This window comes from Trachypithecus francoisi, unplaced genomic scaffold (genome assembly GCF_009764315.1).
Source record: "Trachypithecus francoisi isolate TF-2019V2 unplaced genomic scaffold, Tfra_2.0 Lachesis_group19, whole genome shotgun sequence".
Lineage (NCBI taxonomy): Eukaryota > Metazoa > Chordata > Mammalia > Primates > Cercopithecidae > Trachypithecus > Trachypithecus francoisi.
This window is the reverse complement of record NW_022681464.1, coordinates 43,906,967-43,923,202: the sequence shown is the minus strand read 5'-3', so window position 1 is coordinate 43,923,202 and position 16,236 is coordinate 43,906,967. Positions and strand designations below refer to the sequence as shown.

The following is a 16,236-nucleotide window of genomic DNA, read 5'->3' as shown; positions in this document are numbered from 1 at the left end:
GTATTTCTATAATTTAGACCCACTAAAGCAAATTCCTATGTCCAATCTGTAACTACTGGGTGATTCAGACCAAAAACAATTTTGTCATTCATCATAAATTGTATTTCTTTGACTACTACTGATGTATTTTTTCATGTATTTCTTTGCCAACTATAATTGTTCTGAACTGCTTGTATTTTTTGGTCAACTTTCCCATTTTTGAGTTTCCTTTTCACACTTAAAAGATCTTTAAATACTACATATATTAAGGGTTTTGATAAATGCTGGATGTTTCTCCCGTCTGTATCTTTATCTTCACAGTTTCAGCCAATAGTCTAAAATATAGCATACTACACAAAAAAGATCAATGTCAAATATGAAGTCTGATGCTGTATTTTTCATATGGGAAATATCACTTAATGGTACTGAATTCTACTTTTTTTTTTTTTACTTATATAAAAGACACTTGAATCTAAATAACACATTTTGTACTGGTACTAGGGAAATCCTCCTTAACGTTTTCATTGTGTGTGATATGTTAAACCAAACACGTCATCTATTACTTCCTAAAATTTATAAATAAAGCCTACCAAAAAAATAAATACAATTGACCTTGAACCACCTGATTTTGAACTGCACAGATCCACTTACACAAGAATTTTCTTCTGCCTCTCTGCATCCCTGAGACAGCAAGATCAACCCCTCCTCTTCCTCAGTCTACTCAGTGTGAAGACAATAAGGATGAAGATCTTTGTAATGATACACTTCCATTTAATGAACAGTAAATATATTTTCTATTCTTCATGGTTTTCTTAAGTAATTTTTTTTCTCTAGCTTAAAGAGTACCGTATATAATAATATAACATGTCATCTAAGACTTAGTATAGAAAAAAATAACATAATACACAAAAGATGTGTTAATTGACTGTTTATGTTACTGGTAAGGCTTTGGTCAACAGCAGGCTATTAGTAGTTAAGTACTTGGGAAGTCAAAAGATACACAGATTTGACTGTGTAAGTGGGGGAAGGATGGGGTTAGCGCCCCTAGTCCCCACATGGTTCAAGGGTCAATTGTGTTTTAAATCCATCAAAATTTTGTTTGGTGACAACATGTAACTTTTCAAATGGAAGAATAAGTGTTATGAAACAGTCTTACAGAGAGTTACGATATCCCAACTAAAGTCCAATAGTAGAACAAAATGTAAGGGGGAAGTGTATATAACCCAATTTTAGACATATGAATTAGATTACATTTATTCAATATCTAAATTTTTATCTTCCTAAGTAACATTTTCTCCTTTATTTTATTCTAAATAAAATAAAAATCCATCTGATCTAATGACAAAGGTTCTCATGAAAAGATTATCTTGAAACTTTATTCCTTAAAAATATTAATATTCTTCAAATTTATCAAAATCCGTTTTTCGAACAACTATCAGAAATATACTCTCATTGAAAAACAAAACCCGAGTAATGTGAGTAATTTAAAAATTACGAGCAAAGAAACCTTTAATATGCGAGAAGAGTTCAATCTTAAATGGCTGTCCAAAGGCACATAAGCACCTTCTTCTCAGCTAAGCGACCTAGTAATAGCTTGAGAATATCACTTAGGATGCTTCAGGGGAGGAAAAAAATAGGTTCGGAATCTCAAAGAAACCAGTGTAGCTTAAAATGAAAAAGCACATGACTTCGTAATCACTGCAAGAAAGAGCAATCTTCAAAGTTTAAAAATGTCATGAGTGTTTAAGAACAATGTTTAATTCACACAACAGCAGTGGCAAAATACACAAAAGAAGACCTGGCTACCAAAAGCATATACTACACGATTTTCTAAAGCTATGTTAGCATAGAATGTTTCAAAAATCTTATGAGTATTTTCAGTTTCTGGAGTTAAGATCATTTCTAAACTGACCATTAAAATGACTAGAAAGATATAGGCAGAATATAATCTATGTATGTAAACTCAGAATGGAATACTTTCTCTGAGGCCAAAACATTTTTAAGAACAGTTCATTATTAATATTTCATGCAATGACTAAAACTACAGTAAAAACATACATTCAAGTTTATATTAGTTTCAAAAATCGGTTAGTTCAGGGCTAAAACACAAGCTAGTAATTTATTAGATAGTAATAATAAGAATCTCATCTGCTATGAATAACCGGGATTGGCTGATTTCAACTATCAATTTCTGGTATGTAGGAGTTTTGGGAAACAAAAATTCTATGAAAAGCACTGAGGCAGTTTAGCCTCAATTTGTGTGTGTGTGTATGTGTGTGATGCATGTTTCTAGTTCATTTCTGAATCTAAAGTGCCTAAACTTCTTTGGGGTGTGACCTTATGTTCACAAAAGCTCAACAACTTTTTCTCAAATCTGCATATTCTATTGCTTCCTTATCACTGAGTAAATTTTAATCATTTGAGTGCTCCCCCCAAAATTAATTTCTTGATAAAGAAATTCACAATAAACATTCAAAGAGTAAGGAATAAAGAAAATTGTTTTCATCTCTGGTTAGAAACCACACTTGGCATGACAGATGAATTTCTGCCCCAAAATGATAAATCTGAAACAGTGAAATACAAATATTTCTCAATAAACTGGGATGTCAAGAGGAGTGGTGTACAAGAAACAAAAATCAGAATTAAAGAATGAACAAGATTTTACCAGAGAACAGCAAATTATTCTACCTGTGTCTGAATCTCGTTCTTCATTTCTTGATGGGCTAATGGTAAAAGGAAGTTTACGTTTCATGGACGATTTCTCTTTCATCTCCTTGCTCACATCACTTCGTTCAATTTTTGGAGTTTTGCTGTAGGATGCAATCTTGTCTTTACTCTATTAAAAAGTCAAATAAAGTTATATCAACATTAGCTAAGCAATACAGTATAGAAACTCCTCCTTACTAGGGAAAAACATACACAAAAAGAGAGACAGTGTTACTATCACTGTATTCAATATACTCAAGACTCAGCTTCAACAAGTACATTTTTTCCTAACCTGTTTCGTATTTCCCTATTCTTATTTAATAACATAATTTTATATGTATTTTAAAATATTTTACGTTCAGGGGTACCTATGCAGGTCTGTTATATGAGTAAATTGCATGTCACTGGGGTTTGGGGTAAAGATTACTTTATTACCCAGGTAATAAGCATAGTACCTGATAGGCAGTTTTTTGATCCTCTCTCTCCTCCCACCCTCAAGTAAGCCCCAGTGTCTGCTGTTCCCTTCACGCCCATGTATACACAACGTTTAGCTCCCACTTATGAGATCACGTGGTATTTGGTTTTCTATTCCTGCATTAGTTCACTTAGGATTATGGCCTCCAGCTCCATCCATGTTGCTGTGCAAAAAAACATGATCTTATTCTTTCTAATGTCTGCATAGTGTTCCACGGTATGCATATACCACATTTTCTTTATCCAGTCTACTGTTGATGCGCATTTAGGTTAATTCCATGCATTTGCAACTGTGAGTAGTCCTGCAATGAACATACGCATGTATGTGTCTTTGTAATAGGACAATTTATATTCTTTTGGGTAAACAAAAATGGGATTGCTGGGTTGAATGGTACTTCTAACAACACTTTAAAAACAACAGTAAAACAAAATATCTTGAATAGAACCACTATATCTAGATATAACACCAATGAATATGTAAATTTTAAAAAGCAATTCTGAATTGAATCAAACTGATGGTATTTTATTTAAAAAATAAAGTTGGCTAGCCATAGTGGCTCATGCCTGTAATCCTAGCACTTTGGGAGGCCAAGGCGGGGGGATCACCTGAGGTCAGGAGTTCGAGATCAGCCTGGTCAGCATGGTGAAATGCTGTCTCTACTAAAAATACAAAAAAGTAGCCAGGTGTGGTGGCAGGTGCCTGTAATCCCAACTACTCATGAGACTGAGGCAGGAGAATCGCTTGAATCTGGGAGGCAGCGGCTTCAGTGACCTGAGATCATACCACTGCACTCCAGCCTGGGCAACAAGAGCAAAACTCTGTCTCAAATAAATAAATAAACAAACAAACAAACAAACAAACAAACTGTATCAGTAGTTCTCAAAAGGCTTCTTGACTAGCAGTATCAGCATCACCTAGAAACTTACTAGAAATGCAAAATCTCAGACATCATCTCAGACCTACTGAATCAGAATCTCTGGGGCTAGGGCCTAATGATCTGTTTTAATAGTCCTGCCATATGATTTTGATGCACAGTAAATTTTGAGAACCACTATTATTTATCAATAAAGAAGAAAATACGTAAGGGTCACAGGAACCACAGAATAATCTATCCAGGTCAGTACATTACAACCCTATTTCTTAAATCAGAAAACCAGAAATGGGTTTATAATTCAATATAGAAAAAGAATGACATACCAAATAAAAATACTGTGTACTTGCCCAGTCAGGTGAAGTGACCTATAGGTAATATGAAGTTCACTCCTATAATCAAACATCCAAATTGATACGGCACATCTAAAATCAGAGCATGACAACTCCTTTGTGAGAAATGTGCTTCATACTGATAAATAAGCCACATTGCCTTAGCAGATCTTAAAAGAACATTCCCAAGCTATGATAATAAGTGATATTTATCATGATTGTAGAACTTCTCAAAAGCAAATGAAAAGTAGATTCAAACTATAAAAGATACCAGTTTTCAATCCAACATGAAAAATAAAGGAGAGATGAGGAGGAAAAAGGGGCATGACAAATTAATGTCATTTTTTTTAAGTAGCAATAAAACCAAAAGATGACTCTAAAAGAGCAAATGAATAAACAAACCTTTGGTGAAATCTAATAATGAAAATCAGAGAAAAGATTAAAAAAAAAACAACACTGAGATTGAGCCTGAATACAACTATAGAGGGAATATTAAAAAGTTATGAAAGAATGCTGTTGGCTGGGCATGGTGGTTAATGCCTGTAACCCCAGCACTTTGGGAGGCCGAGGCGAGCAGACCACTTGAGCCCAGGAGTTTGAGACCGGCCTGGGCCACCTAGGGAGACCTTGACCTTGTCTCCATAAAAAAATTTAAAAGTTAGTCAAGCATGGTGGCATGCGCCTGTGTTCCCAGCTACTTGGGAGGCTGAGGCAGGAGGATTGCTTGAGCTGGGAGGACTGAGGCTGTAGTGAGCCATGTCCTCACCACTGTGCTTCAGGCTGGACAACAGAGTGAGATCCTGTATCAAAAAAAAAAAAAAAATGCACTATTTAGTTTTATACTATTAAAAAACTTGGCCGGGCGCGGTGGCTCAAGCCTGTAATCCCAGCACTTTGGGAGGCCGAGACGGGCGGATCACGAGGTCAAGAGATCGAGACCACCCTGGCTAATACGGTGAAACCCCGTCTCTACTAAAGAAAACAAAAAACTAGCCGGGCGACGAGGCGGGTGCCTGTAGTCCCAGCTACTTGGGAGGCTGAGGCAGGAGAATGGCGTAAACCCGGGAGGCGGAGCTTGCAGTGAGCTGAGATCCGGCCACCGCACGGCAGCCTGGGCGACAGAGCCAGACTCCGTCTCAAAAAAAATAAATAAATAAATAAATAAATATGTTAGTGAAGTATTTGGTTTTTGCTATTGTTGCTACACTTTTAAGAAATCACATGTTTTCCACACCACTGCACTCCAGCCTGGGCGACAGAGCGAGACTCCGTCTCAAAAAAAAAAAAAAGAAAGAAAGAAAAGAAAAGAAACCACTTTTAGGAGGGCAATATTCAGGCACTACTTATTTAGTGACAACTTTCAAAAGATACATGAAAAGCACATAGGAACAATTAAAGCTTCACTGAGTTTAGCCTTATAAATTCAAATCCAAAAAGTGGCATCAAGTAGCCCAGATGAATTTCCACAAATGTAACCTTCACTATACCTAAACATGCAGAAATAAAAGTTCTAATGCTTTCTTCAAGTCTAACATTGTATTCTGTCCCCACATCTCCACGCAAACTACTTTCATCAAGATCATTTAAAATGCTTCAATGGCATCTTTCCTATTAAACTCTGTTGCATTTGGCAATGCAGACTCTCTCCTCCCTTAGCCATTCTCTGTGGAAACTCCCTTGGTTCTCTCTCTGTCCTCCTCTTCCTTTCTCTTTACTCCTCCTAAAATATTTGAATTCCTCAGAGTATATCCTCCTGCATTCTTGTGCCACTTTATAAAACACTCTCTTTGTACACTCTTTTCCATACTTACTTTATACAAATCCTCGTATATTTATTTCCAATCTAGACTTGTTTTGAGTTCTTACACTCATATGTAACTGCCTACTAACCATTTCTACTTGGATGTTTTCAGGGCCAACTCAGTTCAGCAAGTACAAAGCAAATTTATTCAAACAACCTGTTCCTTCTCTTGAATTTCCTTTCAGGAAATGGCCCGATCATTAACCTAGTAATGGAAACAAACATCAGAGTGGACCCAGACAATTTTTTCTCCATACACAAGTTTAATTCATTCAACAGCTTTTTGATCGGCCAACTTCTCTTCATCCTGAAAGCCACTGTCCACACTGCCTCCTACTTATATTTAATTAAACAGCACTCTGACTGGTCTTTCTATGACCCTTCCCTCCCAAGTCACTGACAACAAAGTTCCAAGATCCTTCACAAGGCACACAAGGCTATAAGGGACTGCTTTTTGTCTAGTGCTAGACTCACCTCCCATCCTCCATCCTTCATAGGCTACATCCCAACAAGTTTTTCATTTGCTGTTTCTTTCACTTATACTACCCTTTACTTTCACTTTCCTTCTGGTCAAATATGTATTCAACCTTGAGAACCCAGATGAAGTACCTATTCTACTGTTAGGCTATCCCTGAACCTGTGAAGTAGCATTCTCTCCTTTTTTCCTCCCATCACTATACACTCAGTAGTTTCATTAATGAGCTTATTACACCGGTATAGCAGTTCTCAAATTATGGTCCCTGAGACCCACTGAGGAGATCTGCAAGGTCAGTATCTTCATAATAACATTAAGATGTTATTTTTATCTTTCTCATTATCTCAAGAGTATATATTGGGGTGAAACTTCTAAAACTGATTGTGGTTGTGACTGTACAACTCTGTAAATATAAAAACAATTGAATTGTATACTTTAACTGTATGATATGTGAATTATATCTCAATGAAGCTATTTATTAAAAATGGCAAAATCAGCCAGGGCATAGTGGCTCACATTTGTAATCCCAGCACTTTGGGAGGCTGAGACAGGTGGATCACTTGAGGCCAGGAATTTGAGACCAGACTGGGTGACATGATGAAACCTTATCTCTGGGCATGATGGTGTGCACCTGTGGTCTCGGCTACTCAGGAGGCTGAGGTGGAAGGATTGCTTGAGCCTGGGAGGTCAAGGCTGCAGTGAGCTGAGATCACGCCACTGCACTCCAGCCTGGGCAAAAGAGAGCAAAACTCTGCCTCAAAAAGGAAAAAAAAAAAAGGCAATATCAAGATATTCCTACCTAGATCAAAAAAAGACTGACAGAATTCATGGCTAAAGACTTGCCTTATAGTAAGTACTAAGGAAAATTCTTATACCAGATAGTAACTTACATCTATAGGAAGAAACTAAGAATACCAAAATCAGTAAATTTATGGGGAAATCCGAAACTTCATAAACACAGATTTCTCTTATTTCTTTAAAAGATACATTTTGTATCAAACAATTATAACATTCTTTTGTTGGGTTAATAACATATCCAGATGTAATCGATGTTATATAAATAACACAAAGGAAGAAAATGGAGCTATATTGAAACAAAGTTGCTATATTTTACTGGAATTGTGTCAAGATCAACCTGTAAGTAGACTGTGATCAATTAGGATGTTATTACAATCTCTAGGATCAACATCTAAAATAATAAATCAAAAAACAGTTTTAAAAAATCAGAGAAACTAAAATAGTACACTGAAAAATATTTAAAACCAAAAACGGCAACATAAAAGAGGTAACAAAAAACACATGAAATACACAATAAAGAGCAAAATTGCACACATAAATTATCATCAGATATGTCATATCAATAATTACATTAAATGTAAGTGGACTAAATACTGTAATCAAGAAGAGTTTGCCAATGCAATCGGGGGGAAAAAAGTGGGGGAATAAAGGTAATCAAGCAAAACAAGAAATATCCGGACTGGAAAAGAAGTAAAATTATCTTTATTCACAGATAATATGATGCCATATGTAGAAAGTCCTAAGGAATTACAAATTGTTAGAACTAATAATTGAGTAAGATCACAGGATACAAAGATAACTACATCAAAAATCAATTATATTTCTGTACTAGCAATAAAGAATCCAAAATAAAATTATCCATAATAGCACTGAGAGAATGAAATACTCACAAGTAATTTAACAATAGAATGCAACACTTTTATACTGAAAACTACAAAGCACTACTGAGACAAAATGAAGATCTAAGTAAATGAAAAGATATTCCATGTTCAGGGATTGGAAGACAATATTAAGATGGCAATACAACTCAAAGTGATCTACAGATGCAATGAAAAAATTCAAAAAAATTCCTTCAAAATCCCAGCAGGTATTTCTAGAAACTGACAAGCTGATCCTAAAATTTATATGAAATCATGAAGGACTCAAAACGATTTTGAAAAGAATAGTTTGAAAACTTATACTTGATTCTGAAAGCAGATTTGGGGTTGCCTGGAGGGTTTGGGGTTGCAGTGGAGACTCACTACAAATGGGCAACACCGATCTTTCCAGAAGGATGGCAAAGTTCTAGAACCTTATTGTGATGATGGTTACACAACTCTGTTAGCTAAAAATGTCTGGGAACACCTCAGACATCTTTCCATAAGAAAATGGCTTTAAAAAAGACTTAAAAAGGTAAACAAAAAAATTCAAAGACAATGTATAAAACCAGAGATAAGGAGAGACTAGGAATAGTGAGACCAGTTAGGAGACAAATTGCAGGACTCCAAATGAAGGTTCTGAGGGTCTAAATTACGTAATAATGAAAAAGGATAGATATAAAAAGACAGAATTACAGGTCATTGACAATGATTAATAATAAAAATTTTTCCCTCTCTCAATCATTATTTCTTAATTGCACAATCTTAGTAATTGTGTTTTACTTAGTAGTTGTGTGTTCACCTTAGGGAATGATAAACAATCACTTCCCCAGGAATCCAATTTATTTCTAAAGGGCATAAATGGTTTGGGTTTACCCGGCATCCATATTGGTTTTTATCTTATGAGAAATTACTAAAAATACTTAATTGGGAGTCTTTTTCCCAGTTCAAAAAGTCAACAAATCTTTAGTATAATCATACAGACCTTTCTTCCATATGGTTTCTCCACCATATTGCTGTCACTGTCAGAATTTTCACTCTGAACTGGTTTTGTGAACCCAGATTTGGGCATTTTATAGCTGTTCAGCTAGCTTCTTCTTTTGTCAGTCTTCTCATCCTGGATCTGTAAAGAATGGATAGGTAAGAGTTATTTTTTGAATACATATACAATAGAACCTACTTGAAGTTTATGAACCACAGTTAGTTCAATTTGTTCTCTCTCTGTCTCTGTAAGATACCTTATTTTCTCAGAGAGGTTATCTTAGTCAAGTCCACTCAGCTTGTCACCAAAAAGAAAGGAGAATTACTTTTATAAATTTCTTCCCATATTCTCTAGACAAGTAACATCTCCAGCTTTGGGTATCCAGAAGCAGTGAAAGTGGAAGCAGTGACCAAACATTTCTCTTTTCAGTAGGAATCCATAATGACATTTCTCTTTTCAGTAGGAATCCATAATGGGAGCTCCTAATCGATGCCCCTGTAGTTTTGTGTTGGTTTGGAGGTCATTTCTGAAGACCCAACCAAGAACCTGCTAGGTTTGATCAGTAATTTTACAACAACTACTTCCCTATATTAAATCCTTCCCATTTAAAATCCCTAGAGCAGTTTGTTTTCTTTACTGAACATCCTCAGCCATTTAGTCACTTTATCAAACTATTCACTAATATACTTCCATCGTACTGCAATCACCACTGTATACATTATTTTATTTCCAATTCGTTCAGCCTTCTCTTTCCTATTCTACAAGCTTAATAGGTCAAAGATTCTCCCAAGAGCTTATGATTACGATAAGTTTATGCCTGAATGATGCAGAAAAAATTCCAAGGGGTTTTACATGTTAAAGAGGAACCTATGAGGCTACAACTATGTTGCTGTCAGATAATCTATTACCTACATGTGGCAATTTAAAATTAATTAAAACAAAATTAAACTACCCACTGTACTATACAGCACAGATATACATTTATGTAATCACAGAAAGGTCTACTGCACAGCACTGGGCTAGATTGAGGCTGTTGGCCAAGGGGAGTATTACTTGGGCTACAACAACAAGCAGAATGACTGACAAGATTACGTTGAACTCTTTCATGCTATAAATCTCCTACAGATGGATATCATAGATACAAGTCAGCTGTCATTCCAGTATCTACGGAAATTATTAAAACTCAGACACCTTGAACAGAGTATTAGTAAAATCTGCTGTCCTGTTAGTGCTTTAAAATTTCTTTTGTTTTGACAGAAGCAAAACCAAAACTCCCTTAAATAAATTGAGCTAATTTGTAAATTATCAAAACTATATTAATCTGGCAATAATTAAATTAGACTACATTACAACACAAAAAACTACCAAAGAAAAATTGTTCAGATCTTTCATTTTATAGAGGAAACAAATGAAGAAATTAAGGAACATTTTTAACTTTACACTCAAGAAGCAGAACTTACCTTGGGGCCATTCAACTGTTTCATTAACATATAAACAATCATTTAAACACAGCACTGTCCTCAAAGCTAGCCACTGGCAAAGCTCAGGGAGTTCAAGTTATGAGCCACATGAAAACAAAAAGACTGGCTCAAAAGCAAAACTGAGCTTTTGCTTTTGATATAAACATCAGCCTAAGTGAGACTGTGAAGATAAAATGATGTCTCCTCTGTAGATGAAGCAAAGCAAGTTATTAGGGAACGAAAGAAGTGCCAAATATTTTTTGAGAAAATTCTACAGGGCAATAATATTATACTAAATAGATTCTATGTAAAGAAAAGCTTATATTATTTCTGAATAACTACTTAGAAAAATGCCACCAGTAACAATAAAAATCACATTTGGATTCCAAAAATATTCCTTCAATCAACAAATATTAAGCATTTAATATTGAGTTAGCTTCTGGGTCCAAGATGTATACTGTAATCCCTAAAGCAATTACTATACAATAACTACACAAAAAGTAATACAAATCACACTAGGTAAATTAAAATGGAATATTAAAAAAATACAAATAATTCAATGGAAGGCAGGAAAAGAAAAATTGAGCAACGAAGAACAGAAAGAACAAAATTATAAAATGGTATAGATCTAACCCCAAATATGAATAATTATATAAAACACAAATGGCTTAAACACACCAAAAGATAGAGAATGTCAGATAGTGGGGAAAAAACCAACAAGAAGTTCGCTTCAAATATAATAATAGGTAGGTTAAAATAAAAGAATGGAGAAAGAACCCATGGAAGTACTTGAGTTTCCAAGTGCTTAGAAAGAAAGCAAGCTTGAGTGGCTATATTAACAACATCAACAAAACAGACTTCAGAACGAAGAGGGACATCATATATGACATATTGATAAAAGGGTCAATACACTAAGACAACATACCAATCCTACATACGTATGCAACCAACAACAGAGCTTCAAAATACATGAAAACAAAAACTGCCAACTGACAGACAAAACAGATCAATTCGTTGGAGGCTGGAGGCTTCAACTACTATGCTTTTTATTGACAGAACATCAGCAAGGATTATATAAGAACAGAAAAACACCATTTATCAGTTGGTTCTAATTGATATTTACAGAAATATCTGCTCAACAACAGAATACTCCTAAGGGCACACAGGACATTCCCCAAGATAGGCCACATTCTGTGTCATAAAACAAACTTCAACAAACTTAATTAAAACTATACAAAGTTTGCTCGTAGACAACAAAGAAGTTAAACCAGGCCAAGTATGGGAGCTCACACCTATAATCCCAGCACTTTGGGAGGCCAAGGTGGGCAGATAGCTTGAGCCCAAAAGTTCAGGACCAGCCTGAGGACAACATGGCAAAACTCCACCTCTACTAAAAATACAAAAATTAGCTGGGCATGGTGGTCCATGCAGGTGGTCCCAGCTACGTGGGAGGAGTGCTTGAGCCCAGGAGGTTGAGGCTGCAGTGAGCCATGATCACGCCACTGCACTACAGTCTGGGTGACAGAATGAGGCCCTGCCCCATCCCCGTCAAAAAAATCAATCTTTGTAATTTACTGTATTAATTCAAACCATAAAAATACATGACCATCTCAACAGATAAAAGAAAATGTGTTAGATAACATTCAATACCCATTAATAATAAACAACTCTCAGCAAACCAGAATTAGATGGGAACTTGAATGCTTTCTCTTCTAAGATCAACAATGAGGCATGGATGTTGAGTTCACTTTTATCATTCCTGTTCAACACTGCACTTACTGGCGGTCCTATATAGCTCAATAAGGCAAGAAAAAAAGGCATACAGCTTGGAAAGTGGTAAAATGGCCTTATTTCCAGATACCATGATCATCTATGTAGACAAAGATATCTACAAAGAAGCTATTAGAACTAATACATGCGTATAGGAAGGACATAGAATACATGATCAATATATAAAAATTCATTTATTTCTACATATTAGCAATAAGCAATTAGAAATTAAAATTAAAAATACAACCTACAACAGCACCAGAAATACTAAATTCTTAGGGATAATATAACAAAATATGTGTAAGAATACATGGCAAATATGTGAAAAACTTTTTCAACATACTAGCAATAAGCTATTAGAAATTAAAATTAAAAATATAACCTATGATAGCATCAAAAACACTAAATTCTCAGGGATAAATATAGCAAAATGTATATAATAAGACTGTACAATGATAAATATAAAACACTTTGGAAAGAAGTGAAAAAGATCTAAATACATGGAGAGAGATATGCCATGCTTGTGAATCAGAAGACTCGATGTTGTTAAAATGTCAGTCTCTCCAAATTGCTCTATAAATTCAAGGCAATCCTAGTCAAATTTCCAGGATCCTTTTTTTTTCTTTTTGGAAACTGACAAATTGTTTCTCTAATGTATATGAAAATGTTAAGAACCTAGAAAAGTCCAAATAATGTTGGGAAAAAATTAATTGGTAGACTCACATTACCTGACTTCCACAGTTACTAACAAAGATACAGTAAGCAAGACAATATTTACTAAAGACAGACTTATAGATTAATGGAACAGAATGGAAAGTCCAGAAACAGATCTACACATATACATCCAATCCAACAGATTTTCAACAAATCTGTCAACGTAATTCACTGGGAAAAGGATATATTCCTTTCAATAAATGGTCTTGGAAAAACTATATATCCAAATGCAAAAAAAAAAAAAAGAGAGAGAGAGAGAGAGAGAGAGAGAACCTTCACCCTTACCTCACTCCACAGAGAAAAATTACCTCAAAATGCATCATAAACCTAAATTTGCTGGGCACAGTGGCTCAGGCCTGTAATCCCAGCACTTTAGGAGGCCGAGGCGAGCGGATCACGAGGTCAGGAGATTGAGACCGTCCTAGCTAACATGGTGAAACCCTGTCTCTACTAAAAAATACAAAAAATTAGCCGGGCGTAGTTGCAGGCGCCTGTAGTCTCAGCTACTCCAGAGGCTGAGGCAGGAGAATGGCCTGAACCCAGGAGGCAGAGCTTGCAGCGGGCCAAGATCGCGTCACTGCTCTCCAGACTGGGGGACAGAGTGAGACTCCGTCTCAAAAACAAACAAACAAAAAAACCCACTAAATTTATGAGCTAAAACTACACCACTTCTAGCAGAAAACAGAATATTTTAGTGTCCTTGGATTAGACAAAGATTTCTTAAATAGGCAATGAAAAGCAGAAATTATGAAACCAAAAAATGGATAAATTATACATCATAAAAACTTCTGCTCTTTAAATGATCCCGTTAAGGCATTAAGAAAATGAAAAGCCAGCCATACTGGGAGAAAATACTTGCAAATCACATCTTTATAAAGGACTTATATCTAGATTATATAATTCTAAAGGAATTAATCTGCAACATATAAATAACTCTTATGAATCAATAAGATAACCCAATTTAAAAGTGAGTAAATGATTTTTTAACAGTTCAGCAAAGAACATACAGTGAATGGCAAATAAGCACACGAAAAGATGTGCAACCTCACTAGTCACCAGGAAAATTAATGAGATGTTCTCACTCATATGTGAGAGCTAAAAAAAGTTGATCTCATGAAGGTAGAGAGAATGACAGATACCAAAGGCTAGGAAGGGTATCTGTGGACACTGGGGGATGACGAGAGGTTAATTAAAGGGTAGAAACATAAATAGAAGAAATAAGTTCTAACGTTTGACATCACAGTATGTGACTATAATTAACCACAATAGGTTATATATTTCAAAATAGCTAGTAGACAGGACCTGAAATGTTCCCAACGCAGAAATGACAAATACTCAGTGATGAATATCCCTTAAATAATCTGACTTGATCATTATATGTTCTATGCATAGAACAAAACATCAGATGTACCCCATAAATATGTACAAATATTATGGGTCAATTAAATGATTAAATTTTTAACATAATAAAAATGAGATGTCACCCACCGGAATGGTTAAAATTAAAGACTAAGAAGACCAAATGTTGGTGAGAAACTGGAACTCTCAAATGTGGCTGGAGAGTGAGAGGGGATGGGCAATGATGCATAGCAGTATGGCCACTTGCTAAATGAAAATACTTGGTGGAATCTTCATGTGGCTAAGAAGAGTTCTTCATGTTCCTCCATTCTTTGTGTAACAATCTTGGTGGCTATTACACAGATTGCACTTCAATTTCCATGCCCTAAGGGCTGCACAGAGGTATTAATACTTGTTCAGGGCTACTTTCCTGTTTAAGCCAACCAGCTGCAAGCTCTATTGTAGACTTTGTTATCCAATGGCTAAATGATGCAGTTTACAGATTCTATTCTGCCTTCGAAGACGTTTCTTCCCTTAAAATTAGTATGTTCTTGCTCCTTACAGACCAGTCTATGTATTGAACAGCAACTGAATGGCAGGATTATCGAACAGCAACTGACTTTCAGGATTAACATTCTCTAAATGTATGCTATTAGACAGTTTTCCACTCTAATTTACAGGAGTAAAATATATCTTCTTCTAAAACAAAATAACCCAGTATTCTCTTGGTGGTTTTTTTTCAAATGGCATTACTACTTGGGATCACTCAAGGGATACTAAAAATATATTGTTCAATATCACTGCTATTTCTAAATAATTTTGTTTATAATGAAGGCAAAACATTCTAGTTGCTATTCTGAGGTACCAAGGCATACGTACATCAAAAACTCTAGTGTAAACTAAACATCATTTGGGTGAAGAAGATGTACAGATGCCTTTTTTTTTTTTTTTTTAAAGTATAAGCGCCTTAAGAACTGAGTTTGGGCTGGGCACAGAGGCGCACACCTGTAATCCCAGCACTTTGGTAGGCCAAGGCAGACAGACTGCTTGAGCTCAGGAGTTTGAGAGCAGTCTGGGCAACATGGTGAAACCCCGTCTCTAGAAAAAATTTAAAAATTAGCTGGCCATGGTGGTATGTGCCTGTAGTCCCAGCTACTGGGGAGTGTGAGGTGGGAGGACTCCTTGAGCCTGGGAGGCAGAGGTTGCAGTAAGGTAAGGTTGCACCACTGCAGTCTGGCCCGGGCAACAGTGCTACTCCAACCTGGGTGACAGAGCCAGACCCAGTCTCAAAAAAACAAAACGGTATTTGTCTGTTTTCTAATTCAGTCAAAATTATAACCCAAACTAAAATTTTCTATCATTCAAAGATATTAGGCAAACAGAAATGTTCACCTAGCTGTGACTCCTCACAGATAACCAATATCATCATAGCAATGTCACTAAACTAATGCTAAGTTATAATAACAAGACTAGCAGAATCAAAACACACAACTCAAGACAACAGCAATGATACACAGATAAACATCCTTCTTGAAAGCTGAGGTAAGTGCAATACAGCAAGTCTTGTTTGACAAACTTCTTAGTACAATAACTAAATTGACTCTTCAGGAAACAAATAGTTCTTTTTTGTTCATGAATTGTCCTTCATCCTAAGGCTAACAATTTGGAGAAAATTTTA

The 16,236-nt window shown here is 35.7% G+C and overlaps 1 protein-coding gene across 14 annotated transcripts in view; it reads right to left on the bottom strand.

Moving 5' to 3' along the window:
- The window catches only part of ANKRD12 (ankyrin repeat domain 12), a 134,041-nt gene that overhangs the window by 83,090 nt on the left and 34,715 nt on the right, over positions 1-16,236 (bottom strand). For all 14 annotated transcript variants that reach the window (XM_033178330.1, XM_033178334.1, XM_033178325.1 and 11 more), the window contains 2 exons: positions 9,280-9,417; positions 2,668-2,815 (listed from right to left, as the gene is read on the bottom strand). In XM_033178330.1, coding sequence (XP_033034221.1) covers positions 2,668-2,815; positions 9,280-9,366 — 235 coding nt within the window. In that variant the 5' untranslated portion in view covers positions 9,367-9,417. The remainder of the gene's footprint in view (positions 1-2,667; positions 2,816-9,279; positions 9,418-16,236) is intronic.